Raw genomic sequence first — 21,037 nt, 5'->3', positions numbered from 1 at the left:
GTCTGATCCTCTCTTTGCAGTTGCTAATTGGACTGGCAGGGATATGAAGTGACTGCAAATAACTTCATTCCCTCGGTGTGTGCACATTGGAAGGGTCACAGAACAGAGAAGCAGAGCAGAGTCCAGGCTGGTGGCTCGTGCCAGCCGGCCTGGCAGCCAAAAAAATGGCACTTGCAGGTGCTGGTTCTGGTACTGCAGGCAGGGCTTTGATAACCAGCACTCTGAATACTGAATGTCTGCTGCTTCCCAGAATGCAGGTGCAGGGCTTGCCTGCAGGAGAGGAAATTCCTAAATCTAACTCTGCAGAGTGGGAGAGTGACTTTCTGAATAAGCTTTGGATGCCTTTTGTTTCCTTGAGATGATGTGGCATTGTGGGGAGCTGTGCTGTGACTGCCACAAGGATGGGATCTGCAGAATCCGCCTTCTTTGAAGAAGGCAGTGTGGTATAGACCAGGGTAGTAAATCCCAGCTGGCAAAGGCCAATCCTGTTGTATCTGGGAGATGTGTGGGTGGTTTGGGTTGATTTGCATATCTAGCTGCTTCCTTGTTTGTTTGGATTTAGGAGAAGTCTGTGTCCAAGCCCTGAGCTTGTGTATGATATTAAAAAAATAGAACCAGGAGTTGCTAACCAACAGAAAGACTTTCCCAAGACAATCATAGCATAATCTTATAATCTCTCATTGTGTTTATATGCAAGAGAATCCTCTAGAGCAATGCACACGGGTCATTTGTTTTGACCAGAAAAGGCATTTTGCATATGTGACAGGAGAACAAATTTGTGCTATGGGAGATAAAGGGGAGGATGAGCTAGAAGAAATTCCAGAGCTGCTTCCTACCTCAGTTCTGTTAAGAGTCCCAGCTTTGCTACAAAGAGAAAAGATCCCTGGTCATCTGGAGTTGTTTTTAGGATTTCTGGCCTGCTTACTGGTGGTCAGATCCATGCTCAGCCCAGCAGCAGAGCCCTGTCAAAGGTTGGATGTGTTGTTCAGCAAAGGGGAGGATCATTACTGCTGGCTTCATTAGAGATTAGCTGGACAAAGCTCCTGGTAGATAAGGGTAACAAGACAAATAGCCCTGGGTGACAGCATGCTCCAACACCTGCTGGAATCCAGTGCTCTGTCAGCTTTATTTGGAGGCTTGCCCAAAAGCCTGTCAAGGGTGCAATAATACTCTTACTCTGCACTGCAGGGAACTTAATTCATCTATGGATACACAAAAACTGATGCCAGTTTTTGGGCAGACTTAAGCTAATGAGGTCAGTTCTGAGTATGGGGTGGGTTGATGTACTATTAGAAGCACTTTCAGCTCCCTGGTTTTCCTTCTTTTAGAGACCAATCCTGCAATTTGAATGTTATGAATTCCATCACTTTCTCGTCCTGAAGGAAGCGATGTGGGAGACTGACTGACTGCTTCCCCTTCTGCTTCCACAGATGGTGATGTGGTAAATGTAGCCAAGCTCTTCTCTACGTAGGAGACATTCTCCCCTGAGGAGCAGTCCCCCTTCTGCTGGACATGCTCACAGAACTGCATAGCCATGGACCTCAAGGAGAAGTGTCAGGTAGGTTTCCTGATAAGGGTCACACCCGACTTAAATGTGAGTCCTTTCAATTGTCTTTCATTATTTTGGGTCAAGGCTCCCCATTTGGCATTGTTGTTGTATGGTTTCATATTAATCTGTGGTTAGTATCAAAGTTGAGAGTTCTGTCACCTTCACATCCCTAGGGATGTACCTGCTCTTATCAGTAGGGAAATCCTTTGCAGGCTGGGACTGAGGCACCACAGTGGAACAACACAGGTGAGGTGTGCACTGTCACACCTGCTGTGTTTTTCTTGAGCTCTAAGGTAGGGCTCCATTCCCCTGGACACTCAACTCAGCTTTATTGGAGGGGCTGAATTCACTGAGAAGATTTTTTAAATAAACTGAGGCAATAAAATCATCTGAGTCCAGTTTTTCCGGTGGTAACTTGGGGTCTCAGCTGGCTCTGGTGAGAGAACATTCTTGGTTTTCCTCTTTGGTGTCCCTCTCCCCATCACACCATGAGCTTTTGTCTGTTGGGTGTCCCTGTTTTTCTCTTTGCATCCCTTCCTTGCTGTCTTGTTTATGCAGCAAGGAGTTGTTTTTTTCATTAGTGCAAAGTACCTGCTAGGGAATCCCCTAGACTCAGATCAGCTCTAAAAGGTACTACAGCAGTGTCAGTGACTTTAAAAGGTCAGTTTTCCACATCAGCTCTGGCACTTGCCTGCTCACTGCTTCTTTGCTGGGTGTCTGTTCTGAGCTGTGCTGGACCAGGAAGGCCTGGGCTCACTCCTGCCCGAACCTCTTGGTGCTACTGTGCTCAGAGGATGTGTTTGAACCATGTTGTTTCGTATCAAATTGCTGTATTACTACAGAGGTAACATTCCAATGAGGATGATTATCTAATTATACTCTTGTTAGTGACATCATGGGCTGATCTGGTATTGATCATTTAAAAAGATGACGCAGGGGTGTGTTCTGTGCAGGATCTGAGAGCACCAAAGAGAGCAGGTCACAGGGGGGACACTGTCACTGCAGGTCACTATTTTTGGTTCATCTCTGCCTTTCCCTTCTGACATTCTCCACTGTACAAGACAAGAAGAGCAGATCAAATTGCTGGGCAGGCAGCAGCGTGGACAGTGTTGTAACAGACCTTTGAGAGGCCTGTTGGAAAGTGTTCTGACAAGGAGATTACAGGGGGAATCGTGGTGTTCTCAAGTCCTAACCTCCCCTCCTGACTTCCTGAAGTTTTTTCTCCCTCCTTTCTGAATGGGAATTAAAAGGGAAGGCAGGAGATCACCACACTCTTTTCAATTGGATTTTAAAAAACCCACAGATACATCCACCTGCTTTTACAACTTGTTTTAATAGCAACCCTGTGGCAGGGGGTTGGAGCTAGATGGTCTTTAAGGTCCCTTCCAACCCCAATCATTCTGTGATTCTATGATTCTATATTATTTGGGGTTAAGGAGTTTGCTCCTTTTTTTTTTCAATACTGCAGATCCCCTTTAAGAAAGAATCCATCTTCTTTTCCAAAGTGAAGAACTTGGACACATACATACTGATAAGGGAACAAATTAACCTGCTTTGTAACCTCAGTAGTAAATCTGATGTGCTAGGTTTATTTTAAAATGCTAAAAATAAAATGAACCCAAGTGAAAACATCAGTCCCAATTCGAGTAGAAAGCAATCTCTTTGCTCTAATACATGTGTGTGATGAAGAGTTAGCACTCCTGGAGCAGGAGAGGTGCTTGGAGAACTGCTGCAGCACAGGCATCTGTCACTCAGATGAGAGACTTGTCCTCTGGCCCCAGTCAGCTAATAAGTTCCATTGTCAGAGATGGCTGAGATCAGTCTGTCAGGTGTAATGTAGGCTGCCTTCCAGTTTTTGCCAGAAGCCAGACACTGCAGAGAAAGGCAGAGAGTATTTTAGGAGTGGTGCCAAAACCTTCTTAAATTAAATGTGCTGCTATCTTGTTCTTTCTCCTCTTCTCCTGACTTTTTAATTTTCTATGTGTTTCTGAAGTGAATTTAAGCCTTGTGAAAGGTGCCAGAATCTCTGCTCCAAGACCGCTCAGCATATATGGACACAGAGAGCAGCACTGATGGCCACAGGACAGGGAGGATCCTGAGTTTGCATTGTGTTAGACGTAGGCTGTGTTTGCAGCAACACAACTATTAAAAATTATTGACATCATCCATTCCACAGTTACCAATAACAACTGAGCTGTATTATCCTCGTGTAATTGCTGCAGCCTGGATACAGCACTGTGCCTCCTGGCCAGAGCCTGGAAATGTATTCAGGGAGCCTGTGCTGTGCTCCACGTCTCTCCAGCTCCAGCACTGTTGGTCCTTGTTCCAGGTTGCTTAACAAGAACTGCAGTCCTACCTTTAGACTGAAAAGTAGTCCAAGTTCTTTGCCTCTTCTCATCCTGCCAGTGACTGTATCTCTGTTCTTATTCCCTGCTGTTCTCTAAAACCTCTTTTTCCAAGGGCTTTTTCACAAACTGATCCTTTTTCCACAGGCGTCTCTCATCTGTGCTGCAGTTTTTGTGTAGGTCAGTCCCTGCCTTTATGCTCAGCCTTCTATTTCAAATCCCAGTTTTATCTTCAGTTCACAAGTTTTCATTTTTTGCTATTTCTCTGTGTTATTTAATGCACAAATGCATATCCAGATGCAATTTCTGATACCAGTTGATATCAGAAGGAAACTACATAGTGCAAATTACTGCCCTACACAAAACACTTTAGAACAAGGTCTCTCAGCAGTGGGGTAAATGAGAAGAGGCAATTTGATCCATTTCCATTTGTGTTCATGACCAAAGCTGGAGGTTTTGAGGTGGGAGAAAGTTGTGTTGGGACCTCTTAATTGCAGGCAGCACAAGGGTTGTTCCTGGTATTGCACTGTCACAAGCAAATTGTTTGATTCACTTTCATCCAAGTCTCCAGCAGGTGCAGAGCCACCGAAAACAATAGGAAGCAATATTATAAAGGGAGGGTGTTACATGTATGTTGTGTGAGGGCTTGTCCACTCTTACCTCATCTTGTTGTTAATCCTTTCTTTTTTTCTCTCCTTTTCTCTTTGTGTTGAAGGGAGTAGGTGAGTACTTTCTTAGAAGGAAAGGAGGAAGGAAGGAAGGAAAAATTGTGCCATTAGGACATTTTGTTCCTCTCTGCGGTTTAAAATTGTTGTCTAGGAAACAAAATGCCCTGCAGAAGGATGAAGGTTGTCTTGGCTCTTTCTCCCCTTGCTTTCTCCTGAAGTTACATTAAATAAATACAAAGGGTCTGCTTCCCTTCAGCTTTGGCTCCAAGAGCTTTGTGAGGTTACACACTGATGTGGAACTCAGTGCCAGCACACAGGTGATAACGAGACCCTGCGTGGGGTTCATTGTAAATACTGAGGCCTCTTAATCTCTGCAGTTCTGGCTTTAAACACAGAATATGGGCTGTGCCTATCGAGGCATTTGAATCTCGGGGCTGGACAGGAAGTGAAGAGCTTGTCCAGGGAGGGCAGGTGAGTCCTGACACCTGTCCATGGTCTTCAGAGCTGCAGGGTGTGCTGAGCCTGGCAGCTTTTGCAGTGCCTGTTCCGTTTGGTACCAACCAGCTGATCCTTGGCACGCTATTGATGTGGTGCTTGGCTGGGGCAGTTCTTTACTCCTTTCTGTGTGGAAAGAAAGTACTTGTTTTAGTGATTGCTCTGTAGAACCGGGAAGCCCCAGACAGAATTAGGACAGCCCTGAAGTGAGAGCTATATAAAACCTCACTTATGAAGGTGCATCCCTCCAACAACGAGAAGGAAGCATTCCTGTAAAAGATGAGGAGAGAGAAGGCTCATTCCTTCTTCACCTTTTTATCCCATTACCTGCTGTTGTACCCAGCCCTTCCCTGTCTTCACTATTCCTTTGCCTTCTGTCTGCCATGCCCAGGTAAACAGGGAGCCCCAGGCAAGGCTATGAAGAATTTACATGCACCTTTTAGTTGAGATTGGGTGGCTCAGGATGTATGAATATTGGATACTCAGAGGGGCTTTTGCTGCATTGTCTATCAACAAGAGAAGAGGGAGGGAATCCTTCAGACTGGACTTGTAACTATCTCAACTTGTTTAAACAGCAAATGCTCATATTTTTGAACTGAGCTTGAATCCAGAGCTGTGGAGTCATCTGTGGGGAGTTAGTATTCACTCTGTCTCAATCTAGTCTTTTTCCTTGCCTGCTCAGGTGTTCTCTCCCCTCTGGTATATTTTATAGCACTTTGTCCTACCTAATTTGCCATCTGCTTTTCCACAGACCCCTCTCTGTCAGCATCAGCCCTTGCTGTGCATGCATATGCAGCTCTGCAGGCAGGGAACCTGGGGATTCTGACTCCCTCTGTGAATGAACCATTCTTACAGACATCTGGTGCTGTCCTGGGCAAACTTTCTTCTCTCTCTGCTTTCCCCCCCCCTCGTTTCTATCCCTCATCCCCCACCCCCATCCACCGCCTCCTTGCTGGATCTGCAGCGTGACTGGAAACAGGCTGAATTAATCAGCAGACTGGTGCTTCACTCTGCTGCTTCTGTCTCATTCTCTGCAGCGCTGGGCTCTGCACAGTCTTGCTCTCTCTCCCTCTTTGCTCTCTCATTTTTGGAGAGCAGCAGCAGTGCAAGTTGCTGGGGAAGTGGTGCAGGAATTTAGCCCAGATGCTCTTCAAACAGGCCGATCTCTGGATCCCCAACCAAGGCAAATGTCGCAAAGTAAGTTCCTCTCCCTTAACATTTAATTTCAAAATGGCTTTCCCTGCCTCCCTCCCCAGCCTGCATCCTGCCTGATGTGATGGTGCATGAAGGGCTTGGAGGTTTTGGGGAAGGAGGTTATGGCAGGACATGAAGCAGTGAGTGATGATTTTAGCTGGGGAATAGCTTGTTGTTGGAGGTGGCGGGGAAAGAAACTGTTTTAAACTGCAAATTTAACCCTAGAACCAACAGGAGGGTCCAGACAGGATTTTAGCTGCGGACTCCTGCTTTGCTGCCCCTCTGCCTCATGACTTAAATTTGCCTGTTTCTTCTCTGGGCTTTGATCTGTAGCTGTTGGACCTCCTTATCCCTGTGAAGCAAGTCTCGCTGTGCACCTTCCAGGCTGTATCATAGTTTTAGTCCCCAAAGTCTTCAGCTGAAGGAGTAGGGATAGAAAGGAAGCTAACGAGGGGATGAAAGATGTGCTGAAGTTGTATGGATTTCTGAGCACTGCTGGCCTCTGGGAGAGGATTAGCATTCCCTGGAGTAAGCTCTGCACTGGCATAAAGCACTACACTGCATGTTGAAGCCAGGATAAATACAGACCCCTAACTGCTCTCTGAACTTGGAGGAATAATGCAACTGGCTAAATTACAGTAATTAAAGCTTAATAATTGTGCAGTACAGGTGAGCTTCAAAGCACTGCATAAACCCTGCCTCAGCAGCCTGGTGGGGCAAGTAACTATGGCTCGGGATTTGCTGCTGCAAACAGGACCAAAGGGACAGACCAAGGAATGTACAATTCCAAACTGGGCTGTTTCCTGGGGTGCAGCTGCCTCTTTCTCTTCTATGGAGCTGCTGCAGGGGAGAAGCAAAGTGCTGGGCTTTGCATTACCTGTGTAGAAAGGTTGATTGTGCCTGTTGGCATCTTACTCTGTGCTTTATGGAGACCCTAAACTGTGAATGTTGTCTGGGTTAGAATGGACTCTGTTCACAGCAAAGTGCAGGGGTGATTCAGGAGGGTGGTAAGTGTTGCTTTCGCCAGATCTCAGGGATCTGTGCTCCTGCAGCTGTGCCTCTTTGCAGGGTGAGTCTGCAGGCCCTGTGAGCTGTGGGGAGCCTCAAAGCATCCACACTGGAGCCCCCACAGTCACCCAGATACCAGCTGTGGGGGCTCCTTTGTCCTGGGGCAGCGGGAGGTCTGGGCTGCCTTTTATCCTGGGGCTGCAGAGGGAGGAAGGAGGCAGTTGCTGACTATTCCTCTGTCCATTAACTTGGGCACTGCTGTGCTGAAGACTTTGCTTGTTTCATTTGATTTGAGACCACCAACAGCTAAGCTGTGGCTGCCAAGCTCGTGTGAGGTGCATTTAAACCAAGTTTAATAGCTGTGTTCCTTGTGCCTTCTGGTGCCTTTCCCAGCATGTCTAGTTTTAAAGGCAGTGGTCCCCACAGAGCCATGGTCTGCTTGGTGGAGCTGCCTGAATTGTGCAGATATCAGCATATATTTCTTTTTTTCCTGTGCTTTCCAGTAGTGTTCAGGTGGGTTGGTCAATATTATAATCTTCACAATGACTGCAGTTGGTGGGGAGTTGGTAGTCCCATTATAGGGATGAGAAACTAAGGCACAGAGGAGTATCTGATTTTCCCACTGTGGTGCAGAAACTGGTGGCAGAAGGAATTAGAGAATGCAGCTGCCCTGACAGTCCAGAGTCTTAAAAGTTCATCCTGTGGAGTGGGAATGTGTCAGGGAAGGTGCTTCATGTAGCCCAGGTCACTAGAGAAGCACTTTTGCTTGGAATCAGGGATAAGATCTCTTGGGAAAAGTAACCAGGAAAGCACCAAGAAAGACCAGACATGTAATCGGGATCAAGGATTTTGGTAATAAAGGGAAACGGATACATTGGCTTTGCTGGCTACATCTGTATCACTCTGGAGCAGGGATGTCTTTCAGGCATTAACTCAGCAGCTACAGGTGTACAGAGCTCTACCATCCTGATGTGTGGTTTGCCTTAGAACAAGAATAAATCCCTCTCTAACAGCAGCCTGCTGTAAGAAATGCTATCCCAAGAAATTGTGTGCTGTCGTGTGTATGGTGTCTGCCATCCTCTCTGATCAGACCAAAAAAAACCCCAATGTGTCATATTGTGCCTTATTCTAAGCAAGAATCTGACTTACAGTACTAAATGCAAATATATTTGGTGGAGTTACTCCTTCTCATGTGTTTTTGAACCTATGAATAATGCTCACATTTCAGGAGGTGTAATCACTGACCTAGATTAATAGCCTGCAAAGTGTCATTGTTAAATTAAAGACTGCCTTCTTTCCCTGCTAAGGAAGGCAAAACAGCTCTTGGAAAAAGGAGGAACATTCTGCTGCCCAGTTTTCCAGCTGTTGAAATCTGAAAAGCAGTTGAGTAGAGGTGTTATGAAAGGGGCCTAGTGGGTGCAGCCTGAAAAGGGGGAAACAGTCTGATAGCTGCCTTGTAGAGGTTTTCCACCACTCTGAGTCAGAGGGGTGGATCTGCAGTCTACGGAAATTGAAGCTTCTAGCAAATATTTTGTTTTCTATTCACTTATTTGTTTAAACAGTCTTTGTAAAGGCAGTTACATTCAAGTATATAACAATCTTGTTGAGAAGCCCTTATTCTACAAGAGACTGAAATCCACAGAGGGTGGAGGATGATTCAACCCACTTTGCTCTGTAAAGCAAAGTATATATTTGTGTTCCAGTGTTATTTTACAAAACGCTTGGTACATTTTATATCAACATTTACTGGTACAACAAACAAATCTGCTACTATGGATGTGTAATGGCTGTGGGAAAATAAAAGAGGACTTAATTAGACTAATATTTTGTGTCCATTTCTCACCTTTACACATTCTAACTCTGCTTGTCTGTTCCTCTGGAAGGAAGGTGCAAGACCTCTGTCTTTAATTGGATAGCAAAGACTGTGAGATGGCTGATAAATGTTCAAGGTGATCTTAAATGGTTCTATGTGTAAAAGAACAGGATGTGAATTTTAGGAAGAGAGATGAGTGTTGATGTTGTGTGGGGATGAAGGTGGGCTGCTGGAAGCAGACATGGGTAGGTGGTGTTGCTCGGGAACAACTTCACTCCTTGTGAGAGGAAAAATTGGAAAATAACCTGAACTTTTCCTGCCTGTCAGCCTGAAAATGCTCCTGCAACCCCTGAGGAAGGCAAAGGAAACCTATTTGCCATGAGCCAGGCAAGGCTACAGGTTTAAACAAGCTCCTGGGTATTTGCCAACTAATTTACCCCTATCAAACTATGGAGGGTCAACTGAAAGGAGAAGGCAAAGAAAAGTCTACAGGCTCTGTGGCTCCCTGTCTCCTACCTCTGAGCCACTTCTTGTTTCCTTCTTGAAGAGCCAAACCAGCTCCTAAACCTGGGCATTTGCTAGATTTCTCAGGTTCCCTTTCCCTGATGGTTGCAGGCAAGCCAAGCAGTAATTTAACATGTAGGATGTTTACTAAGAATGGAGAAATTCACACATCTTTTCATGCTCCCATCCAGTCCACACCTCAACACATTCATTGCCTCTAGAAAATAAAATCATACACACAACAAAAATCTCCTGCACTGTTTTCCCTTAACAGCCACCCTGCAGATCACAGCCCTTGAGAGCCGTGGTATCATCCACGAGGCAGAGGCTTGCAATCATCCCGTGTTTACTTGGCTTCAGCAGTGCCTCCCACACTGAGGCTGTGGTGGCCAGGGCAGGGGTCAGCACCAGAGGAGCCCTAAGTGCACTTAGAGGCTCGTGTGCTCTCCAACCTCCTGAGGCAAAGGAGGAAGCAACTGCTCATTTTCTCTTTAGGACTTTTTGCCTTTAGGCACGGGCAAAAGGAAAGCACAGCCTTTTAAAATGTCTCCTGATACCCATGAGGGGTTTGCTTTCACTGTAACCTGGAATTTACTGTCTGCTTTTTCTTTTTAGTTCTTCAGAGGAAACCCTATGGTAAGGCAGCTGGGTGGGAAGGTGTCTTGCTGGTTTTGTTTTGACCGGAAAATTAGCGGATTTCTCTTTGAATGTAGGTTTCCAAAGCAAAGATGTGAATGTTGAGGTTTTTATTAATGAACTGACACCTCCTGTGAATGGCTTCTTCACCCTGGGGTGCTCACCTCCTGTTTTGTGGCAGGAAGAGCACTTGCAGCTGATGAAAGGCTGGGAAGATCCCTCTGGGACAGCTTAAGAGTGCCTCGGTTTGCCATATACAAAGGTTTACTTTAGGGCATTTGAAAAATGCCTCATTAGCAGTTGATGACTTAGCAGGGCAACTCTTGTTTCGAAAACCTAAAGCTGCCCCTTGCCAGGAGCTCAGGGTGGCTCTTCTCGCCTGTCCCTTTCATTTTGGGTCCCGGCTCTTTCCCTGGGTGCAGCAGGTGATCCGAGTCCCCTCCAGTCAGCCCTCACTCACCCTATTGCAGTGTTTGCTAAACAGACTGACTGCCTGCTTTGCCAAATACTCCATGTTTTAAGTGTCAGGATGGGTGTTTAACAGTCCCTGCCCTTCCTGCCGTTCCTCCTTCCCAGCCCTGACACTCTGCACTTGTCCTTCCTCACCTGCTACAGCCACCTTCCTTTGTGGCTGTCCTTACCTTGACTGATACTACACCAAACCAGTAATTCCTCTGTAAAGTCTGGAGCAGGTGTGCAAGTATTTCAGGAACCTTTTTCATTACTTCTGGATTTGCTGCCATTCTGTGCTCGCTGCCTGCTGTGCTGTGGCAGTTTCTCTTTCCAGGCACTGTGTGACTGTACAAGATGTTGGCATTAAGTGCAGCTTTCCTCTCATTTCTTCTGTACCTTCTGATGTATCCATTGGAATCTGCTCGGTGTCTAAGCAGACTTTGCTTTTCAGTCAAAGTCCCTCTTATTATTGCTGCCTTTCATTCTGTGTCTTTTATTTGTCTGTCTACTCTCCCTGTGTTGGAGAGGATGAGAATTTTTGTGGGTGCTTTGCTGTGCCCCACACAGGCAGCAGCCAGATGAGAGAGAAACCTGATTGTCCCTTGCTCCGTGTTGCTCTCAGACACTCCTGTTTGCAGCACTCTGTGGTGCAGCAGCAGGTCTGTTGCCAGCTCCAGTGCCTGCCATCTTCTCCTCTGGGAGTCTTTGAGAGACTCCTATGTTTAGTCCTGTGCTGATGTTACCTGGGCTGCTTCCAAGAACAACACAGAACTGCTTCCTCTATTCCTAAAACTGACACAGAGAATGAAAACTACAGCAAGATTATTTTTAGTTCTGTAAAAGTGCAGCTAAAGCAGCATTGCTGGACTCTGCCTGGTCAGAATTTGCTGTTTCAAGATGTCCCTGGTAGGTGAGGAGTGTATGTGTGTGTGTGGTAGACAGTATTTTAAAGAGAATTTATCTGCTATTCCTTGACGTTCGTGTTACAGTTTTGGATTGGGCCATCTATGCAAATAAGTCTGAAGTCCAAGATTAGTTTCCAGTAAATGTTCATCCTGAAACCACACAGTTAAGGAACAGGAAGAAAAGATCAGAGCCAAGCTGCACTTGCAGAGCTGAGTGTGTGCAAGCAGCTCCCAAGGAGCAGCAATGCTGCAGTTTGAGACCACGGTGGGTTTGGCAGGGCTGGGAAGAGGTTCAAGAGCAGGAAGATCTGCAGCTCCTGCTGGAGCTCTGGGCTGTGTCACACCGGTGGGGACCAGAGGGACAAGCTTCCTGCCTGTTTGTGTTCAGTAGTTCTGTGCTCTGCACACAGCATGACACACCTGAACATTTCTAACACGCAGGACATCCCGTGTGCTGTACATGCTCAAGGTGTTTGTGTTAAACCATGAAATGCACGTGAGAACTTTTCCTGGCAGTTCCCTGCTGTAGCCCTCTCACGGACACTCGCCTGCTCTTCCCTGTTGATTCACTGTCAGTGCCCTGGTGCCCACAGTACCTCACAGCAATCTCTGTGATTTGAAAGAAAGGAAGGTGCTTGTGGTTCTGACCCAAGAAATGCAACCCCCACTTTCTTGTTACCAGCATCTTTTGGCAGTGTTTTCCATATGGCACACTCCTGGGTTGTGTCCTTTGGGGCTGCTGCCTCTTTCCTGAGTGAGCAGTGAGGGAGCAGTGCTGTGAACCTTGTGTGCTTCCTGCAAGTCCAAATGCCTCCCTTGCATGTCTGTACAGCTCAGCACTCAAAACCTTAGTGCTTTCTCTCATAAAAGGAGTTGGTGGTGGAGTCACATCTGCTCTGAACTGATCCACAGACTAGCACTTAAATCCAGGAGGTTCTGCATCGAAGTGGCCACAGAGGCAGGATTCATAAGCAAAACTCCATAGCGAGCAGTTGTGGAAATTGGACCACTCTTGATTAGAATTGCAAATATTCCACTTCTATGTTGTTTTTAATGTTACCAAAATCCATCTTATATCATTAAAATTCCACCATAACTGTGTTCTGTTGTCTCTACAAGCTGATACCGGTTCAAACCTGCATAAATTCGGAGCTGAGCAACCTCTCTTTGTATTGTCCTCAGCCTCTGCTGATTAGATCTTGTTTCACTGAAATGACTTGGTATTGTGCTTTGATAAGGTATTTATCAGCACAGTCAGGACCGGTTTGTTTACCTGATACTATCTAAGTGCTCTAATTCCAGCCAGCAGTCTAAAGTTCACAGGAGGGGAGATGATTTCAGGAAAATGGAGAATCAGGCTGGTGGTGATGAGTGCAGGGCATTCATGGTTGACAGCTCGTTCAGCCACCAGGAAAAAAGCTGAAAAGAATATAGGGAAGCACTAACCAGTTTGTTTTTCTGGCACCTCAGGATGAGATGACCTCAAGTTTGGGCCTTACCACAAAGAAGGCCCTCACAATCCTGAGAGACCAGTTGTCAGCACTGCTGGAGGGGCATCAGAAGGAACGGAAAAAAGTGACTTCATGGAAGGTGAGGGCACCAAGGTTGGGCACTCAGCCTCCCCTTCTCAAAGTAAAGCTGAGGATTAAACAGAAGTTGGCTGTTTTCCATCCCAGAGTGCTGCTATAGAGTGTCTGGATGTAGAACTGCTTAAGTCCTTGGGAACAAAGCAAGAAATCTACCTAAGTGCGTGTTTCTGTCAGAACTTTTCTCCCGGAGCTTTAGCTTCACCTGTAAAGGATTTAAGGACTTCAAGAGCCTCTAAGGGCAGTGTCCATCTCAGGTGGAGATAAAGAGCTGTGAAGCTCAACAGTCTCCCTTGTCCACTGTGTTTGTCTGGTGTGTGTGTGTTGAATACAAAGTGCTGGTGTTTATGCACAGTACTTAAATGTTAAAAGTGTTCCTGGGTCGGTCAGTGACATGGGCACAGCCTGGCACAGAAGCCTTTTCATTCTTCCAGGCAAGAGTAAAGCAGGAGTGTTCACCCAGACACACCAGCTGAGCATCCATAGGTGCTGTAGGATTCACACAACTGATCAGGGTGTTCTGTGTCATGTTCAGGGGTTTGGCAAAGTTGTGTTCACCCTGGAGCATCAGCTGCTGCTTTTTCAGATGTCTGGCTGTGTGTTCTGTGAATGCTGACTGTCTGCTGCTCTCCTTTTGTAGGAGGTGTGGAGGAGCAGTTTTCTGTACCATGGTAACCGCTGCTCCTGTTTCCACTGGCCTGGTGCATCTCTGATGCTGCTGGCAGTGCTGCTGCTGCTGTGCTGCTATGGGAGCCAGCCACAGGGGAGGTGAGCAAAGCATCCTGTGCTGCTTAACTGAACCAAAGTGGTAGTTTTATATTGTCTCGATGCTGTGTGTGGTTGACATAACAGTGTTGTCCCTCATTCTGTCCAGAAATCTAGACATCAGCATACTCACACTGGTAATTCTGTCCCTATCAGGCCCTTTCTCCAAACTTCAGCCAACTTAATTCTACTTCTAATCGACCCAGGGAATGTCCTGTGGAGAGACTGAAATTTTTTTCTGTGGCATTCCTAGATCTTTAAAAATCCTGAGGCATTATCATAGTTAGGTAGGATTTTGAAACTGGAGAAGTTATTGGCTCATGGGAGAAGTTACTGTGCTGTCACATGCACCATAGCATGCCTTGACCATATTTGTAAAGGATTTTTAATTGAGATGAGTCCTTTCAGACCTCTCTGGTGTCATTTTTCTAAATAAGAAGTGTGACCATACCTTCCCTGCATTTCATTTTTAGCCATAAGTCTGTGAGATGTAGGAATAAACAACCAGGCAGATGTGCGTTAATCTCTGTGGGTGTCTGGCAGTGGATTCTGCTCATTTACTCAAACCTCATCTGTTTTCTGCTTTCTTCTGTTTTGCTGTGTGAAGCCAAGGTGCTGAGATAGTTAATGCATTGGCACTCTTCCTCCTGCTCCTCTTGGATCTCCTCATGATCGGGCGTCAGGAGAGGCTGAAGTGCAGAGAGGTGGAGAGAAGACTTCAGACAATCATTGATAAGATAAACGGTGAGGCCTTGTTCACCTGTCTCAGTTGCACCTGTGTTTTCCTCCCACTGAATTTTTCTCCAAACCTGATCACACACATTACTAATTAAGCTTGCTAACCTTCCCCTACTCTGCACAGAAACAGGCTGTGAGAATTGTGTTCCACTCATGCCTGTCCTGTAAAGTAGTTATTTTGAGCTGTCATGTGGCCCTGTGCTTCCAAGCTCTGTGTTACCAGGTGGGTGTCTGTTATGTCTGTGCTTTGGAGTAATTCGAATCCTCAGATTCTCACAAAAATATCTGCCTTGCAGCAGATGATGAGGGAAGAATACGTGGGGTTGTACCACAACACAGAGCAGAAGGAAATAAATTGCTGTGCATGAGCATCGTCTCAACGGGGGCTTTGGCACCTGAGGGGGCAGTTCATCTCAGTTGTGGCAGTTTTAAGGACAGCCTTTAGTTTTTCCATTGTATAACTATGTGTTTAAGGCTGTAAAATGACTGTTTAGTTATTAATACTGGGTGGAGAAAGAGAGGAAAAGCCATCAAGGAGAAAGAGAGGGATGATAAAAGATCATGGGAGTGGGCTGAGCTTAGCACTGGGGGAAAGTGCTTAGCACTGAGCTATAGCCACTACAGGATGTAAATGATTGTGAGACTGGTCCCTCCAGAATTGTTGCCACTTAATTCTTTCACGCTTTGTGTTTTCAGATACACTTGGCAAAGAGGTGAAATGGCCAGACTCCATGTACCCTGACCTTCACATGCCTTATGCCCCATCCTGGTCCCTTCACTGGGCCTACAGGGATGGGCATCTTGTCAACCTGCCCGTGAGCCTCTTGGTGGAAGGAGATGTGGTTGCTTTGAGGCCAGGCCAGGAGTCATTTGCTTCTCTGAGAGGGATTAAGGTAACTCGATTGTCTTATTTCCCTGGCCTGTAACAATATATTTCCCAGGATTTTCTTGCTAATGCTCTAATTCCCAGTGTACAGATTATTGGAGTGTTTGATTTCTTCTGACCTTGAAAATAGCTTGAAATTCCAGTTCAGTCAAGGACAGTGCTTTGTTAGCCAGACTGCATCTTCTCCATGAACTCCCAAACCCAACGGACAGGAGACACTAATGTGATACAAAAGCACCATATTTCCATCTCTCCCAGGTCAAGGGGAAATTGTAATGTGCTGCTAAATATAAGTGGAGTGAATCTATCCAGTAGGGTAATATGACATACAAACCCCGTACTTTATCCTGCTTTTTATGTGGGGAATTAAAGTTTGTCTGCTTTGACCTTCTCCTTACTACTGATTTATTATAAAAGAAGGTAATATAAAGTTCCTGGCGTAGTAGTAAATTAACAAATTGATTACAATATCTATAGAAAGATTTTGCTGCTTGAAGAAGGTTGGAAAAAGTTTAAAGCTTGAAATTTACCCTTTTTGGTTTTTATTGTAACTTTCACTCCAAATGCCAATTTTCATGAAATAACCAGATGTGCTTGAACACAAGCCTTGGGTCTCTCTGACCTTTTTTCCTAGGATGATGAGCACATAGTTCTGGAGCCAGGAGATCTGTTTCCACCTTTCTCACCCCCACCCTCCCCAAGGGGAGAAGTGAAGAAGGGACCTCAGAACCCTCAGCTGTATCGTCTCTTCCGTGTCTTGAAGACCCCAATAATTGATAATGTCAGGTGGGTTTTGACAATCATCCCTCACAGGGGGCTGAGCACAGCATTCTAATCAGGAGGTTTATGTCCAAGGGAAGTGCAGGCTTAGGGTCTTGGTTGCCGAAATCTCAAGCTGGTTTCCATTTCTTAGGTGGTGTCTGGAAATGGCTTTGTCACGGCCTGTGACAGCCCTGGATAACGAGAGATTCACTGTGCAGTCAGTGATGCTGAAGTACGCTGTCCCCATCGTGCTGGTAGGTCTCATTTCAAGCCCTTGTCCTTGAAAATAGCCATGTTTTGTCAATAAAGGTGAAGAATTTGCAGCCATCAACAGGAAACTGTGGCCAGGCCCTAACTCATGCAGCTGACTCTGTGTGTACCTTGGGCAGTTCAGAGGAGCAAAGATGCTGAGCCTTGCAACCGTGAGAGAGGAGACAGGAACTGCAGCAGCAGATCAAATATATCTTCCAAACTTTCCCAGGGCTGAGCATGTTACAAGGCACTGAAAACTCCTTCCTTGCAAGTACTAGTAGTTAGCTGAGAGTGTCATCTCTGAATTGCAGGCTGGATTCCTGATCACCAACGCTGTGCGCTTCATTTTCAAAGCTCCTGGAATTGCTTCTTGGCAGTACACTCTTCTTCAGCTACAGGTAAAGGAGAGCTTTGAGCTCCACTACACCTCCCCAGAGCACCACTGAGACTGATTCCCTCTCTCAGCCACTTGCTTCATCATGTGGCAGCATCCTGTGCATGCTGGATCCAGGAGCATTCAGTGGAGCAAGACAACAGCTCTTCCCTGGCCATTCCTCCTAGACTGCCCTTTACATTTTTTTGCCATATATGTATAGATATATGTGTGTATATATATATATGTATTACATATGGTATCCTTTGCCTTTAAACTTATTAGAGTTTATGCCAAATTCAGCAGGAAAACCAGGATTTGTTCATGGCCTCCTTCATTACATCTCTGTAAGGTGTGCTTTTCCCTGTGTGGCACTTCTTCCGGTCTCCTTCCTGCCTGCCCTGGCCTTTTTTACCTGTCCTCTCACTGTGGTGGAAAAGATGTCATGTGAGATGTCTGACTTCTAGTTGTCTCTGGGTTTGTTGGCGATTACAGGTTGGTTTTTTTCAGGTGAATGGTGTCTTACCCATCCTTCCGTTGCTCTTTCCCGTCCTGTGGATTCTTGCTACAGCCTTTGGAGAAGCCAGAGTCTTGGCCCAGATGAGCAAGGCCTCATCCACCTCACTGGTAGGTATCTCTCCACACCAAACTGTTGCAGAGACAAGGGCAGGAGATGAAAAGGCTCTATAAAGTGAGCACAATGAATTCAGAAGATGTGTCCACATAATTGTAAAACCTTGTTGGATCTTTGGTTGTACCAGCTGTGCCCTCTCCCTGGAGTACAATATTACTTCTTCTTGAACAGATGCTTTTATTTTTTCAACCTCTCTACAGATATCCCAAGGTGATAGGAAGCTCTGGAGATTCCATGAAACTCTTCAAGGCTTGTCCTTTCTATGAGATAAATAGAATTTGTCAGAGGGGTCAATGTGGAGCTAAATAAGTGGTGGCTGTAACGTGGGAATGTTTAGCCACTGGGAAGGAATGGGATACATGAGATTCTCTGCAATCCCCTGTTTTAATGTGTGGGCTGAACAGCCCTTTCCTGAGACTCTGGGGTTTCACTTGCAGGCATGGCATTTGCAGCAGGTCAGGGAGTGAGAGAAGTTTCTGGTGTTTGTGCTGATTTGGGGAGTGGAGTTTGCTGGTCTGATGGAACGTGATGCCTGTTGGACGTCTCTTGTTCTGTCCTGGTGGCAATGTTGGTGAGGTGCACTGAGCTATGTTTGTCTTCTGTGCTGATTTCTGTTACTTGGGCAGAGTTTCTCTCTCCTTCTTGTCCTCCCTTGGCCTCTGTGGCCCTGGGTGTGTGTTTTCTGTTCTTTACCCTCTAGTTGTACATGACGAAGCTTCCTGTGTCCTGGGAGGGAGGACACATACTACATCCCTCAGTGCCATTTCCACCTTTACCTTTTCTTCTCAGTGTTTTCTCCACTTTACCTTTCCTACCCATTCTCAGCATCACTTGGTTTCTATCTTTAGAATCTTCCTTTTCCCCTTCACACCTTGTTATTTGGGAAAAGCCAGAGCTCCTTGGCTTCCTTGCTTCATCTCAACATACCCATTTGCCCTGTCACTCATATTTGCACCTTCCTTGTGTTCTTTCCTGTCTTCTCCTTTTTCTTGTCCAGGCAACTCTCTCTGTCCAGCCAGCTCTTTCTGTGACATCTCAAACATGATCCTCCATCCTTGCTGCTGCAGAACAGCCGTTGGGATGTGCCTTGGTCATTCACCCCCTGACTAAGGCAGTCTTGGCCTCTCTATTTCCCTCCTTCCTTCTCTCTTCTCTGTTCAAAATGTAGCAGGTAAGACTCTTTCCCTCTCCAAGCACCTGGCCTGTGTGGCACTCTTCTCCCCATCCTATCATGTTCAAGCTGCTTGATCCCCAATTTTTCCAGGCCATAGGTGACCCTTGACTGTTTGCAGGACACAAACCAGTGCCCCCCCAAACAAGCCCCTGCCTCAAGTTGCATTACTGCAGTTAGACTACAGCAAAATTTCTTTTAGAAAGGAATTTGCTGCTGGTTTGAAAACATTTGTACTGCCTTTGATAGGTTATTCCAGTCATTATTTACCTTCACTGCTAAAAAGGATGTTCTATTTTAGTGGGAATTTTTGCAGTATCTGATTTTCAACCCTTGGAACATTTACATCTTTTGTCTCGTAGATTTACGAGCGTGTCAATCAAAATTCTGGTCCATTGTAACTGCTCACATTCCCTTTTACTATCTCTGGTTAAGTAAACAGTTTAAGCACCTTGAGGCACTGTAAGCATATTTTCCAAACCTTTAATCTTTCTCTTGGCTTTCCTCTTAGCTTTCTCCAGTGTTTCAGGATCACTGTAGAATTATGAATCTCAAAACCCACAAAATATTCCAGTAACACATGTACTTGTGCTAAATTTCAGAATAATTTGGACTTTCTATTTTATATTCTCTTGTTTGTGCAACAAAGGATCATATTAGATTCTTTAGCCATTGCTTTAAAGGGCCAGGCTTTGTTCAGGTGCAGTTCCTGCTTTCTAAGAGTCCTCATCCTGTAAGTCCAATTTTTGCACCTAAATATGCAGCCTTAATTTTGTGCCTGTTGGGATACATGTTTTTGCTTATTACCCAAGCAGTCCATATTGTTCTGTAACAGTGATCTGTTCTCCTTATATTGCACCCTGAGCCAAACTTTATTATATAGTTTACAGTCTCTGTCAGTATTTTTTGGTTTTGGTTTTCTTTCAGGCTGTTAACAAAATACCCACATTTGTCCCTGCTTGAGCTAGTAACACATACTAATGCAAATAATTTTTCTGTTCCATTTAGAGATAGTCTATTTCTAATATATCTAATAAGGGCCCTATTTCCCTTGTATTTTTGTTAGAAAACCAGTAAAGTATTTATCATCAAGTCAAAGTACCAAGTGGTTTATGTCAAAAGCATTACTTTTATCAGTCAAATTTATAATTTTGTCAAAAAAAGATATCAAAATAGTCTGATGAGATTTGCTGCTCGTATACTTGTGGTGTTTGGCACTGATTGTATTATTCCACTTCTTTTCTTTTAATTAAGTCTCATATTAGCTGCTCTGTTATTCTGTCTGAAATCAAAGTCTGTCTGGGGTCCTGTGGTAACTTGGATGGTTCTCCTTCCCTTTTTGGGCATTGGCACCACTTCCATTGAACTGGGACTTAATCCATAGTTCAAGCCTTGTGCAAAATCAGCAGTAACAGTCATTGTCCAGACCTGCTAATTTAAACATATTTACTTTCAGTAGCTAGTGTTGGAATGGAAAATATTTCATAGTTATCATATGGTATGATTATATCACTGAATACAGAATAGCAATATTTATTTAACACGTCTGCCTCGCCTGCAATATCATTTGCAATTTCACTGTCTTTAGCAAGCAGTGGACTGGCTTTAATTTGCTAATGGTATCCTTTTCCCTAATTTTTATGTTAATTTTTATTTCTATTTTCACTTCCACTCAGAACTGGATTCTTATTTTTACAATGGGATTGTTGCTTTTTAAAATTGTGACAAAATGTTCTTAAACAGTTCCTAATTATCCTTCATAGTTCTCAGTTTAAGTTATTTCTGACTAATTTCTCTTGGCTTTTTCAGCTTTGTTAAATTGATCCTTTTTAAAGTGTCAGATAGATGCATTATTATTTGGGCTGCTGTTTTATTTACATACAAATGTAATTGCCATATCCACTTTTGATTATGAGTAGACCTAAACTTTTTCAAAATTACATCTTCTGTGGAATTCCTTTGTGCTGGATGCACAAATCCTGAGTTAGTGAATGTCTCCCTGTAATTCCAAGAGCCCCTTGGTAGTGCCCTGCTGTAATTTCTCTTCACTTTCTGTCCATATCCCATTCATGTCACCTCATTCCTCTGTGTCCATCGTGTTCCAGGCTCCTGCTTTTCCAACCCCTTTTCCAGCTCCCTTCCTGTAACTGACCCATATAACTTAAAACCAGAGCAGTCATTCCTGGCTCTTTCTGTCTAAAAATAACCATCCAGAAAAGAGCCTCCTCTGGGTCTAATTGCTATTATTTTCTCTGTAGACATTTAGGTAATGACTGTGTGTTCCTCTGTGATGTACAGCA

The 21,037-nt window shown here is 45.0% G+C and overlaps 1 protein-coding gene across 3 annotated transcripts in view; it reads left to right on the top strand.

Moving 5' to 3' along the window:
* Window positions 1-1,430: 1,430 nt before the first annotated feature.
* TMEM94 (transmembrane protein 94) overlaps window positions 1,431-21,037 on the top strand; it is a 42,233-nt gene continuing 22,626 nt past the window's right edge. The window contains exons 1-9 of one of the 3 annotated variants that reach the window (XM_027691323.1): window positions 1,431-1,558; window positions 13,041-13,160; window positions 13,797-13,924; window positions 14,529-14,665; window positions 15,356-15,552; window positions 16,180-16,331; window positions 16,459-16,561; window positions 16,871-16,957; window positions 17,443-17,559. In XM_027691323.1, the coding sequence (XP_027547124.1) occupies window positions 1,535-1,558; window positions 13,041-13,160; window positions 13,797-13,924; window positions 14,529-14,665; window positions 15,356-15,552; window positions 16,180-16,331; window positions 16,459-16,561; window positions 16,871-16,957; window positions 17,443-17,559 (1,065 nt within the window). In that variant the 5' untranslated portion in view covers window positions 1,431-1,534. Of the gene's footprint in view, window positions 1,559-6,068; window positions 6,255-13,040; window positions 13,161-13,796; window positions 13,925-14,528; window positions 14,666-15,355; window positions 15,553-16,179; window positions 16,332-16,458; window positions 16,562-16,870; window positions 16,958-17,442; window positions 17,560-21,037 lie in introns of those variants that run through there. The other 2 variants (XM_027691322.1, XM_027691324.1) reach the window with 2 other exon arrangements.

This window comes from Neopelma chrysocephalum, unplaced genomic scaffold, assembly GCF_003984885.1.
Source record: "Neopelma chrysocephalum unplaced genomic scaffold, ASM398488v2 Primary Assembly neopelma1_84, whole genome shotgun sequence".
Lineage (NCBI taxonomy): Eukaryota > Metazoa > Chordata > Aves > Passeriformes > Pipridae > Neopelma > Neopelma chrysocephalum.
Note: the sequence above shows the minus strand (reverse complement) of the source record. Positions and strands in the feature narration are given on the sequence as shown.